Source organism: Misgurnus anguillicaudatus, chromosome 16 (genome assembly GCF_027580225.2).
Source record: "Misgurnus anguillicaudatus chromosome 16, ASM2758022v2, whole genome shotgun sequence".
NCBI lineage: Eukaryota > Metazoa > Chordata > Actinopteri > Cypriniformes > Cobitidae > Misgurnus > Misgurnus anguillicaudatus.
The window spans coordinates 2,204,298-2,230,817 of record NC_073352.2 but is presented as its reverse complement, the minus strand read 5'-3'; the positions used below and the strand labels follow the sequence as shown (position 1 = coordinate 2,230,817).

Here is a 26,520-nt window from a genome sequence, read left to right as displayed (position 1 = left end):
TTATGCTGAAAGCACCCCCTAGTGGTTGGGAGCATTTCCATGGTGTTGTGGCTTTTTACATTGTGTTGTGGCTTTATTCCGTTGTGTTGTGAACTTACGTTTGGTTTTTAAATTTTGTTGTGTTGTGTATGATTGGGCCACCATACTTTATGCATTAATCCATGTTCAAAGTTTTCTGATATGCAAATAACCCTAAATTATTAAATACATTTTTAAATCATAAATAATTCTCTTTTACAGCTAAACCAATGGCAGGCATTTTTCGTGTGAGGAACGGCAGCACAGGATCCAGACGACAAAAGCGTTTCAGACCAGGATCCGGACCAGTGCCTGTTAACATGGTAAGTGACCTAAGCCTCTATTGTGACACATAAAGCTTGATGATTGAAAGGAATATTTCACTTGCATATAAAAATCCTGATAATTTACTCACCTTTACGTCATTCAAAATGTTTATGTCTTTCTTTGTTAAGTTGAGGAGAAATTAAGTTTTTTGAGGAAATCATTCCAAGATTTTTCTCAATTTAATAAACTTTATTGGACCTCAACAATTCACAGTTTCAATGCAGTTTAAAATGACAGTTTCAACACAGCTTCTGCACTAGCCATGTGACATGCCCATGCAACCTCGCATATTGTGTAAGCACGCCAAAAGGTCATGCATGATGTATTCAAAACTACCGTCCCAGTGTTTACAAGTGTGGAAAAAAAGGTTTGTTCCGATGTTGTTGTATGTGGATTGATACTAATTAATGTCTTTGTGTCAGTTTATTGTTTAAAATGGTCTGCAAATGTGTGTTTCACATATATAAAGTGTGACCTTTAAACGTGCTTAATATGCAAGATTGCGCTGGCACGTCACATGGCTAGGGCAAGACGATCTGTTGTGGTTTAAAAGTGCATACATTATGAAGCTGCAGTTTTACATAAAATAATTATGTTTATGAAACCAGTAAAATTTTGTTTTATTCTGGTCAAATTTGATTTACATCCTTACAAAACTTACCCAAGCTGCCAAGGGAACAACTTCAGCAGGGCACAGAGCTGATGGGAAAGTTGAAATAGCAGACACAGAACTACAGTTGTTGGAACAGTGAACAGTCCGAATAGAGGGTGACAACAGATGTGGAGTCTGATAGATAGCAGGTTTAAAGATCAAAGGGAAATGCAAGACTATAGAAAAGGTTAGTGAGAGTTTGTAAAGCCTCATGAACTGACTGATGGCATAAATGACATCGCTTCAAGTCAGATGCTGATCGGTGAAGTCAAAACTCTCAGACAGTTTGTCCCTTAATGATTCATTAATAGTGTTAATCGTTGAACTTAGTCAAGAAAACTGTCAGACACAACTCTTTCGGGGAGGGGGGGGCTGCTGTTATCTTTTCTTGTATTGAAGGAACCATTACAGGAATCATCTACTTAATATCAAGTGTTTCTCATAGATAGCAGTGAGATTAAATAGAGAGCAATGGTCTCTCCTGCTTTAGATCATTGTCAAGATGTCAGAAGGCTCAAATTTGCCAACATTTCAAAGTCATTTCCTCCTAAACCACTGCTATCCTGTACGAGATCAGTTGTTGTTTCATGTTCATTGGGGAAGTGAATTTAGCCTTCAAGTGTATTTGAGAAGAATTGAGAGACAGAGCCCGGTTACAAACAAGCCCTTAGACAGGAAGTATCATTGTTTGCCTCTGCATTGGAGACTTCATCCTCTCTTGCTTCCTTAGGCAGACTACACATAATATGAATGCCTACGTGACTTAACGTCTTTTAAAGCCGCTCTATGCATTTTCAACGTTTTTGTTAAACAGTATATCGCTGGAGAATACTTGCAACTGTTGTAATTTCCCACTCTAGTACACCTCCGAAGATAATGACCAGGTAATTTTTAACAATTTCATACAAATATTAGGCTACTGCATAGTCTACTAAACTACAGATGATGGTAATAGGATAAGAAGTAGTTTATTCCAAGTGTAGAGTGCATATAATAATAAAGTACCGCGTTTGCTGGCTTATAACGTTTTTACATGATTGCAGCCAAATCACAAGTAAACATTCTATAGTCTATGTCTACTGTATAATTTCATTTGTGTTCTTGTAAACATTACAAAATGCCATGACAAAGTTAATTGTGTACGTTGCATTATTTCATAACATTGGTTGTTATAATGTCACTATACATGATTATTGCTATTTATCATAATAGTTTGCAAATTGCGCATGTTTACACTATTTACAACCTCTAGGCTTATTTATGTCCTGATAATTATGTGAGATATTGACAACTGTTGTCATGATAATCGTATGACATACTACAAGCAAGCGCAACAACATACAACATAGACCGCAAACAAGTTTACAAAAAAGAGATTTACTTACTAGTCCATCAATAAGATCGCCAGATCAGCATCCCATCCAGTGCTGTCTTTTAGCTCACGCCAACGAGTAAAAACCTGACCGAGTGGGACTCTTGTGCGGTTCCTACGGCGGTCAGATTCTCTTTTCCTTTTCCTACTCTCTTCCGAACGCGCTTCTTAACTTTTAAATCGTTTAGCATCACATCTCAAATTCGCGCGTGCAGTTGTTGTTATAGGCTTGATCGACTTCATGCAGCGCTGCAAGAACCGACAGCCGAAAGACGTCAAAGTGCCATCTCGGATCATTCTCGCGGTACTTTGACGTCATCTGGCTGTCGGTTCTTGCAGCGCCACACGAAGTCGAACAAGCCTAATGTGTGTGACGTCGTTGCCGTAAAGCAAGTCGTGATTCTCGCGAGATTTGTCAGGGGTGGTTCTCTCAAGCTTGCATTGCTGGTTTTGCTAGCGGCATCCTCCCCGAGCTTCAAAAGGATGATTCGCCCTACTATGACTTTGTTTACCACCGAAATAACTTTGAAGCTGTTTTCTTTTGCATTGAGATGATACTTGAGGCTCGATGTGCTGCGGTGATATGTGAATTCCTTGTTGTATAGTTTACACACAACCATGCTCTTATCGACCCTTCCATCCAATGTTCCGCGGTGAAAAAAAAGTGTGATTAAAATGCGTTAATGTTTAAGGCGTTATTTTTTGTGTAATTAATTAATCTGAATTAACGCGTTAATGTCCCGGCCCTAGTTTGAACCTTTATTTTGTAATTTTTTGAGTATTCACTTCCGGGTCATGGTATTTCACTAGGTTGGTTCACCTGTACAAGTATTTCATTCCATTTCCTGTTTGTGAGTGTGTGTGTGTGTATTGGAACAGGGGGGAAGTAAGCGGGAAAGCTTACTTTCTGTTGACCGTAACGTAAAACCTGAACTTTGGTTATTGGTTTATTTTAATGTGGCTTTACATGGACTTCATCATCATCATTTAAAAGTATGTCTTTAGTGTTCTGCATCATCGTATGTGTTTTTGTTTATGAGTTTGTTGTTTTCGTTTGTTTGTATACATGAATGTCTCAACAATACATATCATCAAAGAACAACTGGAACGCGTCAGCAAATGCTTCTTCACGATACTTTGCCCCTGAGCGGTTATTGGTTGCCGCTATAACTACATTGCTTGTTCTGTGATGCGTCACAACAGTCAGCTTTCCTTACAGCTAGTCAGTTTGGTGTCTCCTAAAATATGGGAAAGTTTCTTGGAATCCACTTGCGAATCTTCGCCTTGACTTGCTGTATACCAATGCGAGTCATTTAACTTAAAGGACCTAAAGCAGATGTGTCTTGAAAATGGGTAAATATGTCATATAGGGGCGGTTTCCCGGACAGAGATTAGACTAGTCCTAGACTTAAACACTTTTAAGAGCTCTCCAAACGGAAAACAACTTGCACTTACATATCTTAAAATACATCAGGGCCCTTTGTTTTACTTCAAAATGCACAGAAGTAATGTTTTTAGTAAGGCATGTTTATTAAAACTAGTTATATTTCCTAATTAAACTAAGACCTAGTCCTGGATTAAGCTAATCCTGGTCCGGGAAACCGCCCCATAGTGACTAGATGAACAGAGCTAAAAGACACCTCAAAGGGGATGTAGCTGAGATTTGGGTGTGGCTCTTTAAAATATTAACTGGGTCAATACATATGCACACTCACAATTTTTAATATTACAAAACAATAAAAATGAATGAATACTTATGCAAAGCACTAAAAAGCTTATTCTACCAGCATTACCGTTTCATTACACTGGCAGCCATTTTCACAGGTCACAGGTTTATATATATATATAAAGATATATATATATATATATATATATATATATATATATATATATATATATATAAAGAGAGAGAGAGAGAGAGAGATAGATAGATAGATAGATAGATAGATAGATAGATAGATAGATAGATAGATAGATAGATAGATAGATAGATAGATAGATAGATAGATAGATAGATAGATAGATAGATAGATAGACATATTAAACCTATAATTATTTAAAATGTTATTCTTCTAACCTTCTGGCCATAATGATGATACCTACCTAAAATAACAAACAGCTCATATTTAAACTACGCCAGCATAGTGAGCTGGGAATTTCCTTTGTGATATTTTTAGGGCTTACAGCCTGGCTGTGTAGTCTACAGGAAACAGGAAGTCAACAGTTGACAGAGGGACAGAGCTTGAACAAAAGCATCAGCCCATGTAGACGGAAAACAAATGGTGTGCCTCATCCCAGATGGAGTAACCACCTTTACCAGATCATGCACTCTAATTACAGACTATTGTCTAATAGATGTCAAAAATCTCTGAAAAAAATAGTCAAAAATAATATGATGAAAAACTTTGTATCGTTGTTAATTTTGGGAATGTAACTGAGGCTTTACTAGTGATCTATGAAATTAGGGGAGGAGTGGGACATTTGAAGTGAAATTTAATTGATATGTAGCTCAGAATGAATCGACGGACCTCTCAGAATCCACGAATAAGGCAATCGCTGTGTGAAAATGACATCACAAATGTCAGTGATGCACTTCTTGTTTGCTTATAACTGGCAGATTAACATGAGAGATTTTTTGTTTTAAGGACTCTGCATGTGTGCATGTCTTAAGGGTGCTATGTTGGACTTTTCAAAGGATTTCTTGACAGAAATGCAATATAATATACATAACTGTATTATCAGTGGTGTATAAAGACCTTACAAAATTAACTCTATTGTTTTTATAACAATACAATGTAGCATTTTAATCTACATACACTGTGGGTCCCCTTACATAGAAGGCTCTATTTGGCACCATCATGTTTCTACAGTAGCCTTAAACTGACAAACTGCTCTAAATGCATTTTGCCACTACATTGTCTCAAACAATGACGTGTTTGTCATGTGGGGGCTACCGTAGCTTTACTATGCGTTTCGAAAAAGGGTTAAGCTGTGGACTGAGCAATTGGTTGCAATTCACAGTCTTACTTCTAGATGCTGTTAAAGTCCTAAATTTAGTTAAAATTTAAGGCCATAAGAAATCTTAAAATGGTACAAAAAATTTTTAAGAGGTCTTAAATTTAGGGATGGAAAGACAATTGCAATATACCTTTATGATTAAACCTCAAAAGGCTATGAATTCGTTGAACAAATAGGAGGGCTGCATGTTTTAAAGTTGATTGCGTGAACAATGCGTTGCTTTGTGTAAACAATTCCAGCGTTATGGATGCAACATTTTTGGTAAAAATATAATTTCTCAGAGAATGTATTTTTATACCAAAATATTGGTCTGGGGGAAAGCAGTCTAAGTGACTTACCTGGGTAAGTTTAAGAGTAAGTGGATAAACCAAAAACGGAGGTAACTTTCAGGTTATGTAAGTAACCATAGCAACTGACTATCTGAGGATAACCTGCTCATTTTAGTTAATGACACTAATGCTGCGTTCCAGAGCCCATCCAAACCAGTGGGATGTAGGACTTATCCTACCTCCAACTAGGAAAAGTGTACTGGAATGCCTGTCGAAGTGGAACCTCCTCGGGGGAGTTCGACCTACCCCGACTTCAGAAAAATAAGTCGGAGGACAATGGCGGCGCCCATAGATCGCGTCGTCGTGAGAGGAAATCTTCAAGGAATAGACTATAAATTGTACTTATCTGCTTGTAGGGTTGTTTTAGACACTGTAATTTTAACACAACTTGTTTTTTTTATATTATGGCGTGAAATTATGTCGTTATAATCTGTTATCATGAAACTACGGTAAAAATATACCAAGTTACTTAGCGACATGCAGCACTTTTATATAATGACTCCAGAACACTTTGTAAAGATGTTTGACTTGATGTTTTACTGTAGTGTGAACTGCACAGTTTGGACCGACGTTTAAAAGTTATGTAGTCTGTACGAGCCTTAAGAAGACCGGTCGGTCATCCATGTTTTCTGTTTACGTTCCACTTCAAATGCCTGGAACGCTTTGAAGTAGGAGCCAGGACACTTCAAGAAGGATAGAGAGTGAGCGCTGGACACGCAGCGATCAGGAGAGCGAGTGTTGGACCGCAGATGGGGCCTACCTGTCCGATGCTGTGAGCAATGCCAGCGCCAGCTGAGCGCTGATGAGGGGGCGTCTAAAATACCAGAGGGGGCAATCACATGAATGCATATAATTCCCCCAGCTAGAAAATACATAGGTTTGGTACATTCAGTTTTAACGTGTTATAAACAAACAGCTCTGTAATACAACCACAAAAACTACAGCTATAGTGAGCAACGTACAGAGCTCTGAACAATACAACAACAACAAAAAACCGTATACCTAACGTTACATATTAGCACAACACTGCTCATTTGAAGTTGCAGTTACTGTAGTTTCTTTTTAATCCATTTTCGAATGTCCATGGTGAAATTAGTTAATGCAATATAAAACCTTGAAATTATGAAATGTTCATACTTCGTGTTTGCTTTCATTAACTCTTTCACCGCCAGCGTTTTTTTTTTAAAAGTTGCCACCCAGCTAGTGTTTTTCATGATTTTCACAAAAGTTTAATGCCTTCCAGAAAATGTTCTTCTTCAAATATATAAACATACAATATACCAAATGAAAGAACAGACCCTCTGCTTTCAAACAAAAAAAAAACGTTTCATCCTACCTTCATTAGTTCTTTTGCAATCAGCTTTTGAATATGGGTAGGTTTCTGCAAAAACACCACATTTTGAGCAAAAAGCAGAGATAATTCCATTTTTGTGACGGACTTTTCATAGAGTTCCCATTCAGAGCGATCTTTAAAACAGACACGGACATGCAGCAGCTTGCCATAGGGCAATACTTCCGGTTTTAAAAAGTTGCGGAAGGGCCCCACCTAGTGGATGATAGCAGTATTGCGGAAAGACGGAAATACTCGTCATTGGCGCCGGGGAAGCGTTTTCTCTTGATTGACGAGATATCTCATCAATGGCGGGGAAAGAGTTAACTGTTAGTTCAAGAATTTTACGTAATGGTGGGGGACAGTGTTGGCAAATAGAGTTGATGGTTTTCAGCCCAGAAACGGTCAAACGCAACATTTTATCAACATTTTGGTTCAATTTGATCATATAACGTAGTTATTTTAACTGCCACAAGTAATGCACCATAAGCTAGCGATTAAGCAGCTAGAGAACCACGATAGCAAAATGACAATAACTCGTTTACATATACAGCTATGGTGTAGGATAAGCTAATTCAAATTCGTTAATTATAAATTCAACAATGTCTGTTTTTTATCTATTTACTCCTGATAAACAGGTGTGTGTGAGAGAGAGAGAGATTGTACAGGCTCGCTTACCTTTAACGTTAAATGCAGAACAATAATAGGCTGTTGGTTGTACGTTGACTTGCAAGGATGCTGAAGAACATGAACATCTGAACTTTTCAAAACTATGTACAGTCTGGCTGAAGTTCATGGTGCCAGAATTGACTTAATGACAGCCGAACATTTGGATCTGTGCACCTGAAATGCTCCGATAATCCATCCACGCCACAGCATTAATTGATGTGTGACAATCCAGAGTCCGGTTTGCAGAACTTACAGTGCTATTTTCCATATATCCATTGCTAGGCCCAGGTTACTCTCCCACTCCTGTCTGTAACTTTTTATATACTTTCCCAGTTCGACATCTTGATTTCCCGCTGAGGCTCAGAACGCGGGCTCATTAGCCGTGTTTGCACTATCGGGTTTCAAGCGGGCGTGCCAGTGCCTGCCGAGGCCTGTCGCGTTTGCATTGTCACTTCCGGGGCATAATCGTGCTTCACTGGTGCTTCGTTGGGGCTTAAGGCCAGGCTTTTCTGGCCCGCCGAATACCTTGGGCCAGAGCGGGCTTCTCGGGGCGGAGTTTATCTGAGTCTCTGGCAAGATGTGCTTCCATCTGTCTGCAGATTTAAAACTTTAAAGAGTAACTAAACCCTTAACCAACTTTTTTTAGTTAATGATCTGTAAGAATGATGCTTTATTAGTGCTGTTCATTGATTTTAGTAAGTTTTTTGACATTTGGATATAAAGTGTTTCAATACTACAATATATGGTGTAAAAACGTTTGAGTGCTGCCCTCTTCAGGTTGAACGGTGGCTACTGCAGTTGAATTTTCCTATTGGATGTTGGGTCCAAAAAGTAACTCGTGACGTAAGCAGGTTCAAGCTCACCACGCCCTCGTTACGATCTCACCACATGCTTGGTACGAGCTTAGTTCGTCCCCTCTATCTCCGTTGGGATCTGCCCACTTTTCTTGCATTTTTCAAATATTGCCAGTGGGTGGAGTCAGGCTCTGACCAGGGGTTTAATTATGCTTTAAAAATAATCGGGATCACCAGTAATTTACTGTTTAACGGAAGATGCCTGCTATGTTTGTACTTCGGACAGAAGAAAATGATCTGCATATGTAAAAAACAAAGATGCGTTACAACGCCGAACTCGCCATGCTAAGGATCCGGCGCACACCGCTACCGGTTCGGGAGAAGTTTATAAAGTTTCGGGCACAGAACAAAGTGTTTAAAGTGCAACAGTGCTGAGAAATTAAAGATGTGTGTTGGATCATCATTTGATCGTCCATGTATTAAAGAAGCGATCACTCGAGTCACGATGGTATCTACATCTGATTTTTGAGATGCAAGTAAAGTGATTTTCAGTTCTATTCAGGTATTCGAGGCAGTTCTTTATAGACAAAAGTATTTATTGATTGACACATTATTGAAATAGCTATTAGACAGTTACCTTGTGTTTCATGTACCTCAACTATTAACGTTTTCATGATTAAAGATATCACACCTCCCATAATGTGTAAGTATGTTTACATCGCCATAGAACTATAATTACAAACTTAACGTTACATATTTAGAAACACGTGCATACCTGTATTTTAAATTAAGATTATTTCACATAAATGTAAAAATAGGACTCGTTATATTCTTTAAAACATTGTGTATATAGTATAATGGCACATTATGTAGATGAACGCTTTATTTGTAATTATCCTACTTCATAAAGTTTACTATTGCTTACTATTACTATTTACTATTGCCTATTGCTTGGAGCAAACATCTCTATCTTCTCATCTTGGCTTTCACCGTGCAAACAGCCACCTCAGTTATTTTCATTATGTTTGTTGTATGATGATGCGATCTCACTCCCGTCTCCTGTCAGATTGAAGTGACTTCCTCACAGTAAAACAGGCAGAGTTGTGTGACGTTACATCCAGGTAGGCGTATTAAGGGGCGCTATTGGCTTGACAATGCAAACGCGTCGTGATTTTGGCTACACAGCTGGAGGTCTGAGGCTATTGGCTCCGTGAGGCCCGTTTGAAGCCCTGGCTCGCACAGGCCCGATAGTGCAAAATCGGCTATTGTCGGCGTGCGTCAAGCCGTCAACACAAAAGGCTTGTTCAACTTCATGCGCTGCTGAAAGAACCAACAGCCGGATGACGTCAAAGTACCGCAAGATCGATTCGAGAAATCATACATCATAAGTGTCATTTCGTCTCGCTCTCGTGGCATTTTGACTTCTTCGCCTGACAGTTCTAGCGGCGCCGCATGAAGTCAAACAAGCCTATACACATGGAGTGGGCGTGTGTCACGGTAGAATACATGATGCACACTTGTTTTTTTGTTTTGTTAAATAATTAGACTATAAAATTCACTTTAGGAAGACAATACACAAGGCAAATGTGATTTTTAAATAGCGCGTTTTATCATTAAAATCCCATTCAACATTAATGGTGATCTGAGGGGGCGGGATAGTGCCAGTGAGGGGGCGACTGGCACCGGCCCTGGCTGTGAGCATCCCAGCTAAAGTTCCCTTCAGATGCTGCAAGGGTCCTCCCAGGCAAATGCTAAATTTGATGCCTAGTTTTGCTCTTTAAACAGTTCACTCTATAGTATACAAGCTAGGGCTGTGCAATTAATAGTTTTTGATTTTCAATTCAAATCGATTACAAAAACAAGATAATCGAGATTATTATGTCATGATCAGGGTGAGCTGAACCAGCCCCTTTCTCTTGCTCCCTCTTGCTGCGTCCGAAACCGCATACTGTTCAGTACTGAATGAGATGAAGTACTTACTTACTGACTGTTAAAACAGTAGGTACTCTATAGTATGAATCCTAGTAGTATGAATGCGTTTCAGACATACTACATCCATCATGTGGATACCTCACGAGACATACGTCGTCATCACGTCATGTCATACCAGCTCGAAAACCATAGATATGTATAAAGGCTAGATGTCTCGCCCGCGCTTCTGGCCAATTGAGTGGAACGCCGGCATTTGGCACCCATCTTACCACAGGGCGCTCGCTCACTCGTAGCATTGCGTTTAATGATGCATGTACTTTTAAATGAACCATACTTTAACTAAAAAATAATAATTTTCATGAAAAATGTTAAAGCATCCAGAATTATAGCCACGTTAATAACGTTTGTAAGAAATCAAACCGTTAGAAAAATTAAAGCAAGTTATGGTCATTTAAAAGTACATGCATCATTAAAACTCAATGCTACAAGTGAGCGGGCTCCCTGTGGTAAGATGGCCGCCAGGTGATGACGTTTGAGACTCCTCCGTAACACATCTAGCCTTTATACATATCTATGGCGAAAACGGCCGTATTGCTGCTTTCACCTTTCTTCTTCGTTGCATAACTCCGCTCCTGGATAGTGAAGTGTCCATCGTATGCACGCTTCGAAATCTAACCGGAAGTAGTAGGTCATCCGGGGTCCTTTTCGCATACTGTTTTTTGAATACTACGTATTCGGACATACTACTCGCCTCGCCTACTGCTTTTCGCCTACTATATAGTATGGAAGTAGGCGGTTTCAGACGCAGCATCTGTGTCTGTCTCTCTCTCTCTCTCTCTGTGTCACGCATGTGTGCGTGCAGGAAGCAGCAGTCTCGCTTAGCCTATGTCCAAAGTCAGATTGCTAAGTAATCCTGGTAATATTTGTAGTTTATCAATTTCAAACAAGCTGAGGAAAAAACAACCCCTCGCATTTAAAATATGGACCATCTCTTCTTTGGGAGATGGCTTATGGAAGAGAAATAAACATTCAATTCACTGGCAACAGCTCTGGTGGGCAATTCTGCAGTCAGCATGCCCATTGCATGCTCCCTCAAAACTTGCGACATCTGTCATTGTGCTGTGTAATAAAACTGCACATTTTACAACTGTGCCATAATCATGCTGTCTAATCAGCATCTTGATAGTAAGGAGGATAGCAAAGGAGAAGCCCTCACTAACACAGATTTAGACAGATTTGTAAACAATTTTTGAGAGAAATAGGCCTTTTGTGTACATAGAAAGTCTAACATCTTTGAGTTCAGCTTATGAAAAATGAGGACAAAAACAAAAGTGTTGCATTTATAATTTTTTCAGTGTATGATGCAAAAATGCTTTCCCTTTAATCTTTTTAAGTTGCATGCTTTCAATTCAATTAAATAAAAATGAAAAGTACAGCTTTACATTAAGATCTACTTGCATCAAAGGTTTCTTTTTAATCACAAAAGTTTATTATTATTTTTTACTCAGTTTTTCATTAATGTGTAAAATCACAATTAACTCCTAAACTCCGCTTCTTACATTACTCCGCTTTTGTCTGTGTAGTCCATGAAAATATGGCCTATAAAAAGTTTTTGAAACATTACTGAAACATTACATTTTGTTATTGAACGTGTAGTTGTATCATTACAACCAAAACATCAACACATAACAACAATTAGGAATAACAACATAACAACTTGTATTTGATTTTGCCTAATAAGTTTGATAATACATTTGGATGAAAAAAAAATCATATTTCTAAATAAAAGTCCTATAGCTACCACACAAATTACCCATACACACAATCAAACACCACACAGTAAATTTCCCCCTCAAAATTTTCCATTCCACTGAGTCTGCATTGCTTCAATCCCTGTTACTGTCATTTATATAAATACCCTCACTGTTTCAAATCACTCCACTGGTCATAGTTCAAAACACTTCACCCCTACCCTCTACCCAATGCTAGATTGCGTGTTTAAAAAAAACTTTATATTTTTTTTAATTAGTAGGTCTATGCAATGGAACCGACAGATATTTAATATATGGATTCATTTATTCAATCATCTATTTGGCGCTTTCCCTCACTTTCACCAGCAGAGGCCCTCGTTGTGCTCTGATCTGAAAAGCTTCGCGTAATGATCCGAAACAATTGCGTTGAAAGTCGCCATCACCATCAGTGTTTTGTATTTACTGTAAATATTTTGAGATGTGCTGACAAATGCTGATGGTGGTGAGGATGTGAGGCGCATGCGTTTTATGATGAACAGAGAAAATAATCGGGGCTGTGTCTCGAAAATCTATTGAGCCACTCACACAGAAACGTATTTGGGCAGCATAGGAGCGCGCCGAGTCAGATGAGCTGCCCTCGTTAGGTGTCTAGACAGCTTTTAATACACAGCCAGAGTGTCGTGTATTTAAGCCTCGTGCATACGAATCTTTGCTGCAGGATGCCCTGAAAATTGTACTGAGCGCATGTTTAACACCAGACATCAGCGTCCTGAATTTCTGCAGCATGACCTTGGACGTGCAAACGGTGGCGGTGTTTATTGTGATCGCCATCCAACCGCTGGCCACCGTTATTCAGCTAATGAATAATCAACATGACTGGCACACAATCGTATTGACACATGCGATTCTTTCTTGTTCTGGCAACATCTGAGACTGTTGAACTGCCCGGATATATCTTTGATTCTCGTCTTAACTGCGCTGATCATGGTAAAGTCTTTTTTCTAATATGTTATTGTGTTTCATCTGTTAAAGGGCTGTATTTAATAAATTATCTGTTTGTCGTTATTCATAATTAAGGGAGGCTTTTATGTAACGTACTGTGTAGGCTTTTTAATGTTTTATTATCATACGAAGCAAACAGTGATTGTCAAGACCATGAATTAATATCAGACATAATTTATTTATGAATCATAGGCAGTGCTCTGAATACAGAAAACATTAATAAAAGGCACATTCACCTAAAAGCTACACCGCTTTTGCGCGTGTCACGTCAGTGCAATTATCCATTCCATTCTCCTTTCATTCTCAATCCAGAGAATGGTGGACGCGATTCACATGCCAGCACATGTGTTGCTTTACTCTGTGGACGATGAGAAGAAAAGTGGGAACAGTTGCTTAATTTTAATTGCAATAATTTTAAGTTATTGTAAAAATGTAATTTATATATTTAAACAATATATTGGATTAAAATTGTTAACCAATAAAAGCAACATTTCAGTATGGAAATGATCAGTTTTCAGCATGATTTTCAATATGATATTATATTAAGTTAAATAATTCGCAATTAAAAACATTCGAAGCAGGACTACTCAGTCAAGTGTAATAGCAGTGAGCAAGGTCATGATTTTTGTTTATTCGGGCCATGTGCTTTGTCTCGTCTCCTGACCCCGCCCCCTTGTTTCCTCGTTAATTATCCTATTATTGTTCCATCCCTGCTAAAAAAATCCCGATAAAACCATTACAGAGAACTCTAATGGATTTATTGGGAATTTTATTGGTTCTAATGGAATATGGCCCAAAACACACTACAGTGTAGTGGTTTTAATGGTAAAGCTAATGGTTCCTATTGGTATTTTAATGGAAACCATTAGAGTTTTCTGTAAAGGTTTTGTTGTTTTTTTTCAGCAGGGATGATTGTCACATATTCCTCTCTTGGTTTGCTCCCTCATTTAGTGCCCTTGTGTTTGCTGCCTTGTGCTGATTCGTTTTGTAAAGTACCTATGTCCTATGTAAAGTCCTGTCTTTGAAAAGAGTGTTAAGAAAAGCTTTGTCACGTTCTTGTTTTGTTAGTGAAGTTTTTGTCAAGTTCTTTGTTTTGTAAGTCTAGCCCAGTGGTTCTCAAACTGGGGGCCGCAAGATGGTGCCAGGGGGCCCAGTTTTCTGACATTTTATAAAATACATTAATTTATCATGGATTCTGTGTAATTAAACCTAAAAAATTAAGGCTACTAACCAAGAGCACTATTTTGTATAATTTAATATGTTTTATTAATTAAAATGTTTTAAAACAGTTTTTTGTCATAAATTTTCTTTGGGTGGCTGTGAAGGAATGAACTGTACACAAGGGGGCCGCACATTGAAAAAAGTTTGAGAACCACTGGTCTAGCCGATTTTGTATAGTTTACCCTGTTTTGCGAGTCTTTTGTTTTTGGTGTCTTGTTTAAATAAAGCCTTGTGTTCATCCAAGCCTGCACCTGGGTTCTCTCCCTCTCTTCTATCTGGAGATTCATAACAGAGCAGCGGCATATTCTTCGTACGTCGCTTAAAGCAACACTAAAGAGTTTTTGCTCTTTGCTCCCCCTACAGGTTAGAAGCGTAATTGTCCATTACCACTGTCGTAAATACTGCAGCATAGCTGGCTCTGATTGGATTGTAGGTCTGCCGTAAAGCAAGTTTTTGTAGTTTTCACTAAGGTAAAAAAAACTCTTTGGTGTTGCTTTAATACATCTGAGATCAAATGAGACATCCAAGATATTCAAATCTCGCTAATTATGATCTCGCTTATTCGGTTCTTTGAACACCCTGTTGATGATTAGTATGGCAGGATTTAATTATCTGAGATCATTGCGCGTTCATGCACCGCATGAAAAGTCAATAAATATCGATAGTAGAAACACTGATTAGCCACGCTGTGATTGGACAGTTGTTACAATGGGCAAAAATTTTTAACCCTTGCAGTGCGCAAGCCACTGATTGAAGGTTATTGTGAACTTCTTATTACTCTGAATTTGTAAACCCAGCTAAATCTATTTTTGTGATTCACTGTTTTCTAAATAAAATCACACAACGTAATGTAAACTATTCTGTGAAAGTATAATCTTGATATCTTTATTATTCACGTTAAAGATTGAAATCATGATTGTGATCAAACTTTGATGCTCCTAAGTACATTGAGTCTCTTTTAAAAATAAAACAGTTAAATGCTGTTTTGTCTGTTTATAACAGCAACTTAAAATGGTGATCCTGCATTTTTATATTATGTGATGTCTCTAAACTGATTGATCTCTGGAGCAGCTGCTTTTTTTTTAAACCCACAGCCAATGCAACATTTTAATTGCTGATAAATTAACTTGTAGTTGAATAAACTTGAATTTTAGTTTAGTATAAGATGGTGTTTTCCCTCTTTTGTGTAGTTGTAGATAATATACCAACACTTTCAGAGGTTCCCACGAATGTGGTAAATGAAATATGATGTGCAGTTATAACTGGACTTATAAAGTCCGGTTGTTTCTGAGAGCCATTTATCTTCATTATCTCAAATAACAATCCTTCAGAGAAACTACCTGCAAGTACCTAAATAAGTTTACTTTGCATTATTCTTATAAAACTGATTTCTGACTGCAGCAATATTAGCAGGAGTCCACATTAACTGAAAGTCCTGCATCTGTTGAGTCTGCACAGAAAATTGTAGTAAATAGTGTAAGATATGTGAAAATATGTGCAGAAACCCTATTTGGTTATTGGCATTATTTTGTCACAAAAAAGGGACAGGTTAACATTTGTAGACAGAGTTTTAAAGGTAGAATATATAGAAATTACTGAGCAAACCTTTCATGCATGACATTCTACTTGACAATCTAAAGACAAAACTAAATTGGAGATGAGTTGATTCAAAGGGATCTTCTTTCACACTGAGTAATATTTTTATTGTAGATCACATTTAGTATTGCTGGTTTTTATAAAGGAAAATTAAAATGAATATGGTCATACGAATGTTTGTCTTGACTAGCTGTCATAGCTACACTCTAAAAACAAACGGTGCTATATAGCACCAAAAGTGGTTCTTTCTCGTAATCATAGAAGAACCGTTTTTAGTGCCATATAGCACCGGTGAAGCACCTGTGTAGAACCATATAGGGGCCATATAGCACCACTATAGCACCACATTTGGTTCTACATAGCACTATATGGTTCTACACAGGTGCTTCACTGGTGCTTCACCTGTGCTATATGGCACTAAAAACGGTTCTTCTATGATTACGAGAAAGAACCACTTTTGGTGCTATATCTTCGGCTTAGCTGCCCACTGCTCCTGGGATTGTGTGTGTTCTTGACTTTGTGTTCACTAATTGATTATGGGGTACCATACTTGACAAAACGTCAGACAAGTGTACCAACTATTCTTCACACCACTTTTAGAACTTCAAGACACTTGTAAAGTGGGGGTAAAACGCTTACACATGTGCTTTGGACTACATCAAAACATGTGTCTCTAGCAGAAGGTTGAACTACATGCTCATAAGGCGGAGTATGTGAGCGGTTATGGTTAGGGCGTAATCAATGTGACATCACATTAAAAGGGGATCCCCACGGGCTGTTTAGTGTAACTGTTGCGGTTTAAAGGAGATTACACAATGAAGAATAGATGGATTTGTATAAAAACATGATGTTTCTGCACACACACACACCCACACACACTGGTGACTCGTTTTCTGATAGAAACACATTTAACCCTCGTAAGCCCCAATTTTCCTGTATATGTTAGAGTTCCATGTGGGTAAAAATGACCAGAGAAATTAAAAGAGTGATTACAAAAAATGTATACATTTTTAATTATATAAATAATATATCATTTTTTATTTACTTCTCATCTATACATTAATGCATTAAAGTAAAATAAAATAACTTCACCTTAAAGACTAAAGTCACTCCGGATCCAATACACTGTTACACATCCGTTTGCTTTTTCAACTGTTAACTTTCTCTTTAGAACTTAAATGATAATGTGTATGAGGATACATTTCTGAGCATATGTTTATTTAAGGCCAATAAAGTGGCAAAAATGCTCATGAGCTTAATGAGCAGCGGAAATCCAGCTTGCACGCTCCTCTCACACAGAAACAGCACGCACATTTAGCTCAGTTGTTTGTGTTTCAATATCTTAGAATAACTTGCTTTAAAGCTGCGGTGCTTAAATACGTGTACAAATGTTACGTTTTCGTAAACACGCGCACAGCAACGTGATGTGGGCGCGTAACCTCAATATAGACGATAGTCCAATATCTTTTCCGTTTACTAATTTCTACCAGTTTATCATACCAACCGGTTTATCGCCCACAGCAGAGCATCTGCACTGAAATAGATGCAGTCTGCACAGACATGTTTCATATGCAGCTATAATTCAGCAAGTACCTGACACTGACACATGAAGTTTAGGTCATGGTTTCAGTCATCTGTACTTTTTTGTTGCTTTTGAAGAATAAAGCTGGAGGTCCGAAATATTGCCTGGGCGCCTGCAGTTTCATTTAATCAATGCAGGAAAACCCTGCTGTGTAATCAGATGATGTAACAAACTTCCATTCAAAATCTCAATTCAGCCTATTTAAATAAAATTAAAATTGTGTCAAAAGATACATTAGAATTAATCAAAAAATCAGTAAAACCACCCAGCCCTAGTGTAACACAGCGAGCTTTCCGTGTTAATATATAATAAGACAATATTTGCATAATTTTATGGCCTCTTTCACATCAGGAGAGTTCTAAATGTGTACATTTTCTGTATGTAGTTAATGAGCAAGTGTTGAGATGGTGGGTTTATTACAAGGCTCAAGCTTAACATATCATTCTTTGTTCTTCTGTGGTGGAATGAACTTTGTCTTGTTTTTATTTTATCAGTTGATCAGCGGAGGTTCAGTGGTCAGTGCAGAGGCAGTATGGGATCATGTAACGATGGCTGAGAGGGAGTTGGGTTTTAAGGCAGGAGATGTCATCAAAGTCCTGGATGCCTCCAACAAAGACTGGTGGTGGGGCCAAATCGACGATGAAGAAGGTTGGTTTCCAGCCAGCTTTGTAAGGGTAAGTCCTAGAGTTACTACCTTATTTTATTATATTTGTTTATGTTAGGGCGCCAAGCACTAAAGATACCAAAATCCTATTTGATTCTGATTATTGATACTTTTTGGCTACTCATTTTTAAGTCACTTTGGATATTAAATGTCACAATATTAAATTAATGATATTAAATTTCACAAAATGTGTGGATGCAGCTTTACCTCTGTTGCGACTCCATGGAATCCGCGCACTTAATTACATACAGATGATTGGTTAATATTGACCCAGTCAGAACAGATGGCTGGGTCTCGCCCATATGAAAGAGTTGGGGTTGAGGCTAAATGCCAAGAAAAGATTCAAAAAAGGCTGTTAGGGCTGATGACAGCAGCATCCAACGTGATACTAGACCGCTACAATGGTGGCTTAAAACCCTGAGGTGCAACCCATTTCTCATGATCAAGGTCACATGCAATGCCCTTGTGCCTTATTGTGCATTATAGAAAAAACATGGTTCCATGGTTCTCATGCACCTCTCACAGGCTGGGGAATGGTTATGGAAGGCCAATAGAGTCAGAAGGCCCATTAGCTAAACGTCAGGGAAAGTGTGCTTCTCCAGCACAGAGGACCCCTTTTTTCTGGGCGTAGTATGGATTTTAATGACAATGCAGGGTCCATTGTCTCCTGCTCATATAGAAATCATACTTTTACCAAGGAGGGGTATTTCCTGAGGGGCAACCCATTTAACATGATCACGGTCACTCGAAAATGCTTCGTGCCTTAGTATTATGTAAGAAACCATGTTCCTTTACCAAAGGCCAGTGTTGGGGGCTTAGTGTTGTCACATCAGGTTTCCTTCTAAGCTGGGAAGTGGTTATGGAAGGCCATGTGCACTTAGTTGGCACTTAGATTGCTTAGAGATGTTGGTGGTTTTTTTACGATCTAAAACACCTTTTTGCAGGGGGCTTGTGCTCGCGCCCACTGTAAAAGTTGGCATGCTATATTCTCCTGTGGGCACAGGTAAAGCTGCTCTCGCTCAGAGCACTATACATCCCCAGGACATTCCCTGTCTGAATCAGGTATCAAGTTGGGTACCAACCCAATCATTTCGTTAAAATTTTAATAAATAAATAAATGTACCTCAAATTGAAACACTTGAAGGAGAAAAAACAGTGGAAAAATTAGGGCGACTTTCCAAAATCTAATGAAAACTGTGGAACTGCATTAACATGAATTAACAGTGCATAAATAAAATATTAAGCAGAAAACTGATAAGCTATATATTTGAGATTGAAAGAATAATACATACATATAACATTTGCCTGCAGAGTATGCACTTCAACATTGCTTTTTATGGGGTTCCAATTACCCTCTAAATGATCACTCCACCTCATCTCTATCAATCAAGGAGAGTTTTTTCAAAATTTAGTAGAACAAGCCTCTCCTGGTCTCTAAATGATTAGTCGATTATTAGGGGGCAGTACTAAAATGCGCTCTCTCTATTAAGGTGCACTCGTGGCAACACTAGGATACAAAAATATCTTGCCAGGTTCTTAGGGCAGAGTTTTTAAAAAACATATTTTACTATCATATTTTACTATATTACATATCATTAAAAATTCTAAACAATATCTTCTATAAAGAAAACCATAAATGCCTACTTGCTATAGACTTGCTATACTATACTACTGACCATGGCCGGACTTACCATTGGGCTTGAGTGGGCTTGAGCCCAGGGGCCCCGGCCAATAGGGGCCTCCGTGCCGGCTTGCGTTCGTTTGATTTGTTCAGTCGTTTCATTTTTTATTTTACAGCCTATTGGTTGGTGCTGCATTTAATTCGTTAATATATGTCAGTCATCTTGGTGCTGAATATGACGCGCTGAGTTTACTGCTTTTGAAACCCATAGATGCTAGCATAATAGCGAATACGCGAAATGAGAGTCATAAATGAGCTTTACAGATAACGAGAAAGAGCAACGCTCCGAATGAAAGATTACTAGAGTAGGTCTTGTAACTCTGTTTTTTCTTGTTTGTTTGTAATCTAACGTGATACGCAGCATACCCACTAGGAAAGGTCAAGGATTTCCGTATACCCATTTAAAAAGCGTGAAAATACTTAACATTGTGTGACAAACCTTTGATACTTTCATTCATAAATTGACATCTGAATCACTCACCATTCGCATGCTCCAATTGCTACTTTGGCGGGTTGAACCTCATATACAGTCGGCTATTTGATATTTGGTACATTTGACTTCATGCGGCACTGCGCGATCCGATCATTATATGAAATCAAATTATCACGGCGCAAAAGTGACTGTAAAGCAAACGGGTGTATTCATGTGGTTCAACAACAGCCAAAAAAATGACATCATAGTACCGCGAGAGCGATTTGAGAAATCACACGGAGAAGCCTGCTTTCCAATCGCTCTCGCGGTACTTTGACATCATCACCAAGCGGTCTGCGTAGCGCCAAATGAAATCCAATCTGCTCGCAGTCTGCAGCTCACACGACCACGACACTGTAACCAAACTGTGAACGAGTGGAACAGAGCTACGAAACATAACAAAATCCGGAGAGTTAACCACGCACATATGATTATGTCAACATTTAAATCATCAGTCCAGTTTATTACTTCATCTGGAGGTGAGGATTTACTAAATCATGGCCATGTTGATGTCCTGATGGTTTTTGATATAATCCACTAGCTAGCCTGCTGCCTACCTGTAGTTTCTCTTTTAGCATATGCTTGTGCTTAACAGAATCACAGTTTAAACTTCTGAAAAGTGTTCATTTTTATATCTACGTTCAAGGTTTTAATGTATTACGTTCATATCAGACGCAGAAATTAATTAATGATCATTTTTGGTGTCTAATATTACATGATGGTCTTGTCATAATTATTAAATAACATCCTAAAATCTTTTCTTTTCACTGCACCAGTTAGGCTATATGCACAAAATACGCTTGTTGATTATGTTTATAACTTTATATGGTGTGTAATAAGGTGAATGTTAATCAAAACATATCATTCTCTTCTTAAGCTAAGTCTAACACAATGATTTTAAATGTTGTTATGGGGTCTTTTTTAATGTGCATGATTAATTTGGATTTGTGACATCCCTAAAATACATTATTTAATTTTAGACTGGGCTTATGTTCTGCTATAGAGATATAGGGGCAGTTTAGTCAGGTCTTATCCTAGTCCAAGACTAAAATGCATGTTTGATCTGTCTTAATTTAAACACATCTTGCACTGATATATCTTAACATATATCATTGCCATTGTTTTGTCTCAAGACGCACACCAGTGATGTTTTTTGTAAGGTTTGTTTGTAAAAACTAATGAATGCCCTAATATAGCTTAGCAATAGGCCTAGTGCTAGATTAATCTAAACCCTGTCGGGAAACTTCCCTAAAATGTAGTTCTATGATATATTTTTTATTTTAGGTTGTTAACTGTATGTGCAGAAGATGTCTCAGAAGATAATTTACACAAGCTGTCACTGGGGTGGTACCCTTTCAAATAGTACACCTTTGTACCTAAAGAGTGCATATAATGGGTACAAATGTACCTATATCTGTACCTAAATGGTAAATATTAGGACCCATTTAAAGGGTACCGTCCCAGTGACAGCTTTTGTACCTTTTGTTCTGATAGTGTAGGGCCCAAAATTTATTCAAGCCCAGGGGCCTCCACCCTGTTAAGTCCTGCCCTGCTACTGACAAATTAAGTAGGCTATTTTTTACTGAACTACTTATAATTTTGTTGACTGAACAAAATAATATTGTTGACTGATGCCGGTTTCATTACAGAACAGTTCCTTATGTGTCTGTACAGGTGGTCAGTTAGAATGTGTAAAGTGCGGATATGGTGCTCTGTCAAGGGATGTTGGGAGTGACCTATTACAAAAATTCAGACCTCTACCGTCTTTTAGTCAACATAAGCAGTTGTTTAATTAAACTGCAACAGAATATAAAAATGGAATCTACTCCAGTAAATGTTTTTTCATGGAGGTGGATCCACCCACATTTTTTGTTTCCGATGCCCATGTGCGCAGTAAAGTGTATGCAGTGTGTCTTGCATCTGGGCTGGTATGTTTTGGATGACATGAAAAGTACAAGTGAAAAGAGAAGTACAAATAAAAAAAGTACAAAATCAAAAGGAAAGTGTACAAAAAAATTCTTTACATGGACTGATTTGGATGCACCACTCAGTATTATAATAACTTCATGATTTAAAATGCTGGTCTCATAGTTTTTCATTGTAGTATACTGTTCTGAATTTATTTTAGGACCAATTTCCAATTGTATATGAGTTATTCGATCTACGTCATCAATGTTCGCGGCAGCCATATTGTTGACATAGAACTGTCAGTCTGTCAATTGACAAGCGAGGCAGCGTGGGTATCATCCATGGTATTATCGATGGTGTGTGGTGTAATACACGGCTGTTCTAACAACAGCAAAAAGAACCCCGGAATTAGTTTTTATGCGATACCGACTGTCAGAAAACATGAAAGGAAGGAGACAGAGGAGTTGAACCAGCGAAGGAGAGACTCCCAACAGCAAAGTCTGTCCCCATCAGTTTACTATAACGTTAGGGATATATGCCTAACAGCAAAGTCTGTCCCCATAATTTGATCACATATGTTTAGCTGTAAGCAGTGGCTGAAACTGCTCTTTCAAATAAGCTGCCATAAATTGAGACAGTTATTAAATTAGTATTAATAACTATATGAACATAATAATAGGTCTGGCATTGATACTAGGTAGGGAGTTAAGGGCCGTTCACATTATAACGACAACTGTAAAAAAATATAGTTTGGATAATCGTTTTATATTAAAGATAATAGCGGAGCTCACACCAAAACTATAACGATACAGATACAATGAACGACATCATTGGGATCACTTTCTGAGCGATTTTTCCCACCTGATGAAGGATAAACTATTGATAGCATTCAAATCTATTTGAACTTCAAGTGCACGAGCACTTAAAATGACAGTGAAGCTCATTGCTGAAGTCTATAACACAAGATTAACGTTACCTGCAGTTGCTGTGAAAATTAACTACGTAATGCTTTTTAATCTATTACATTAACTAACTGTTATGCCAAAAGGTAAGAGATTACACAAACTATTAGATTCACTGTTAAGAGTTACGCGAAACGCAGCGTCTTGAGTACATCTGCAAAAGTTTTTATTACAAGCAATATTAAAGGCAAGTAAATTGCGCGAGTGCCGTGAGTGAATTAGCATAAACATGTATATATATATATATATATATGTCATGGCACACAGAACGAGGACTCAATTGCAGGTGCAGAAAATGATATTTATTCACAGCAAAGAGGGACACACAGATTATCCAATAGAGGACAGCCAGCAGCCTGGAGATAATTCCACTGAACAAAGGATGCCGAGTTCGGGAATGACAGCAAGCGTTATGAAGATCGCGCACCAAGGGGTGCGAAGCTGCGGCTGTCCGAAACGGGCAGAGATTATCCAACTGGAGAGTTGCAGGCGACTGGCAAAGTTAGCGGACAGAGAGGTGGAGTGCACTGATTGTGAAAGAATCCCTGGAGCCTGGACGAGACAAAACACGGTGAGTAATCAAAGTGCAAAACAGACTATACTTGGAATCCTAGTCGTGAACTTGGTTTGTAAACACTTAACTATGGAGATCAGCGAATTGAGCGTAAAGCTACAACAACGGACTGACAACAAGGAGCGAGAGTGAGAGAATTAAATAGAGAGGAAGATTAGAGTAAGGGCTAACAGGTGTAGAGCTAACAAGATAATGAATGAGAGGAGGCGGGGGCGCACAGACAGGTGCGCGCGAGCGAGCTGTGAAAAAAAAAACCACCTGCAGACAACAAGTAAAAACACACACAAAAAAACTCAGCCAGAGGACATGACAGGACCCCCCCCCCCACGGACGCCACTGGGCGTCCTAGGGGAGGGCTCACCTCGTCGCCGGTGGAAGTCCACGATCAGAGCCCGATCCAGAATATCACGAGACGGCACCCAACACCTCTCCTCTGCGCCATAGCCCTGCCAGTCCACTAGATATTGAAAACCCCTGCCACGACGGCGGACGTCTAATAATCTCCTGACTGTGTAAGCGGGAGAGCCATCCACAAGACGAGGGGGAGGGGGGGCGGGGAGATTCGTGGCAGGATTGAGCTGGGAAGAGAACACAGGTTTAACCTTGGACACATGGAAAACAGGGTGAACTCGAGCAAGAGTGGGAGGAAGCTTAAGCCGCACAGCCACCGGGTTAACTATCTTGGTGATTCGGTATGGACCAATGAATCTGGGTGCCAGCTTACGAGAAGGAACCCGGAGAGGCAGATCCTTGGTGGAAAGCCATACCCGTTGACCACACACATAGATAGGCGGAGCGGTCCGGCGGCGATCGGCTGCTCTTTTGGTCTTCGCAGAGGAGCGGACCATGACGTCCCTAGCTCTCCTCCAGGTGCGACGGCAGCGCTGGATAAAAGTGAGAGCAGAGGGAACAGCGGCATCGAGTTCCTGTGAGGGAAACAAGGGGGGTGAATAACCAAGAGAGCATTGGAAAGGGGATAAACCTGACGCTGACGCAGGGTGGGAATTATGCGCGTATTCTATCCACGGGAGCTGGTGGCTCCAGGAACTCGGGTTTTTAGATGTCAGACAGCGGAGCATTCTTTCAAGATCCTGATTAGCCCGCTCGCATTGCCCATTGGTCTGAGGGTGAAAACCAGAAGACAAACTCGCGGTGGCGCCGAGTTGTCTACAGAACTCTTTCCAAAACCGAGAGGAAAACTGGGGACCCCTATCAGAAACTACGTCAATCGGCAACCCATGGAGCCGAAAAACGTGGTTTACCAGTAACTGTGCTGTCTCTCGGGCAGAGGGAAGTTTGGGGAGGGGAATAAAATGAACCGTCTTAGAAAATCGGTCCACCACCGTTAAGATTACGGTGTAGCCGTCAGAGGGGGGAAGCCCGGTGACAAAATCAAGGGCGATGTGTGACCAAGGACGTGACGGAATGGGCAGAGGGCGAAGCAGACCAGCTGGTGGACGGTGGGTGGGCTTACTCTGAGCACAAGTGGTGCAGGCTAAAATAAACTGTCTGACATCGGTGGCGAGAGAGGGCCACCAAAAACGCTGACGGATGGCAGCCAGCGTTCCCCGAACTCCGGGATGGGCGAAAAACTTGGACGAATGACCCCACTGAAGGACATCAGGGCGCAGCGCAGCCGGTACGAACAGCCGATTCCCTGGGCACTCAACTGGCACTTGCACCTCTCGTCCGGCCTCTGCTACCCGCTGCTCGATACCCCAGGTAAGAGCCCCGACCACCACCCCCTTAGATAGGATGGTATCGGCCGAAAGCTCCCCCTGCAAGGGCTCGAACTGGTGGGATAGCGCATCGGGTTTTACATTCTTGGAGCCAGGCCGGTACGAGAGGGTGAAGTTAAATCGGTCAAAGAAGAGTGCCCAGCGAGCCTGACGTGCACTCAACCTCTTGGCTGAACAGACATATTCTAAGTTCTTATGATCCGTCCAGACCAAGAAGGGCTGCGCTGACCCCTCCAACCAATGACGCCACTCCCCCAAAGCCAATCGAACCGCCAAGAGCTCTCGGTTACCGACGTCGTAGTTACGTTCTGCAGGGCTGAGACGATGAGAATAGAAAGCGCAAGGATGCACTTTGCCGTCATGAGGAGAACGCTGAGATAAGACCGCGCCTACCCCGACATTCGACGCGTCAACCTCGACAATAAATTGACACTCTGGATCTGGAAAACAAAGCACAGGAGCAGAGACAAAACTGGTCTTGAGTTTCTCAAAGGATTCCTGTGCTAAAGGATTCCATTTAAAAGGTACCTTAGTGGAGGTTAACGCCGTGAGCGGTGCAGCAATCTGACCAAATCCTCTGATGAAAGGCCGGTAAAAGTTGGCGAATCCCAGAAAGCGCTGCAGGGCTTTGCGAGAATCGGGAATGGGCCACTGGGTCACGGCCTTAATCTTAGCCGGGTCAGGAGTAATGCCTGATGGAGAGATATCAAAACCAAGGAACGTAACAGACTCGGAATGGAATTCGCACTTCTCCGCTTTAACAAAAAGTTTATTCTCCAATAAGCGCTGGAGAACCTGCCTGACGTGTCGGGTGTGTTCCTGGAGAGAGGGGGAAAAAATTAATATGTCATCAATATACACAAAGACAAAGCGATTAAGCATGTCTCCCAACACGGCATTGACAAGCCCTTGAAAGACGGAGGGGGC

The 26,520-nt window shown here is 39.8% G+C and overlaps 1 protein-coding gene across 3 annotated transcripts in view; it reads left to right on the top strand.

Annotated features, from left to right (window-relative positions):
- Positions 1-26,520, top strand: part of arhgef9b (Cdc42 guanine nucleotide exchange factor (GEF) 9b) — a 75,843-nt gene that overhangs the window by 27,571 nt on the left and 21,752 nt on the right. For 2 of the 3 annotated variants that reach the window (XM_073853998.1, XM_055177847.2), the window contains exons 4-5: positions 241-341; positions 18,088-18,267. In XM_073853998.1, coding sequence (XP_073710099.1) covers positions 241-341; positions 18,088-18,267 — 281 coding nt within the window. Of the gene's footprint in view, positions 1-240; positions 342-12,689; positions 13,180-18,087; positions 18,268-26,520 lie in introns of those variants that run through there. The other variant, XM_055177848.2, reaches the window with a different exon arrangement.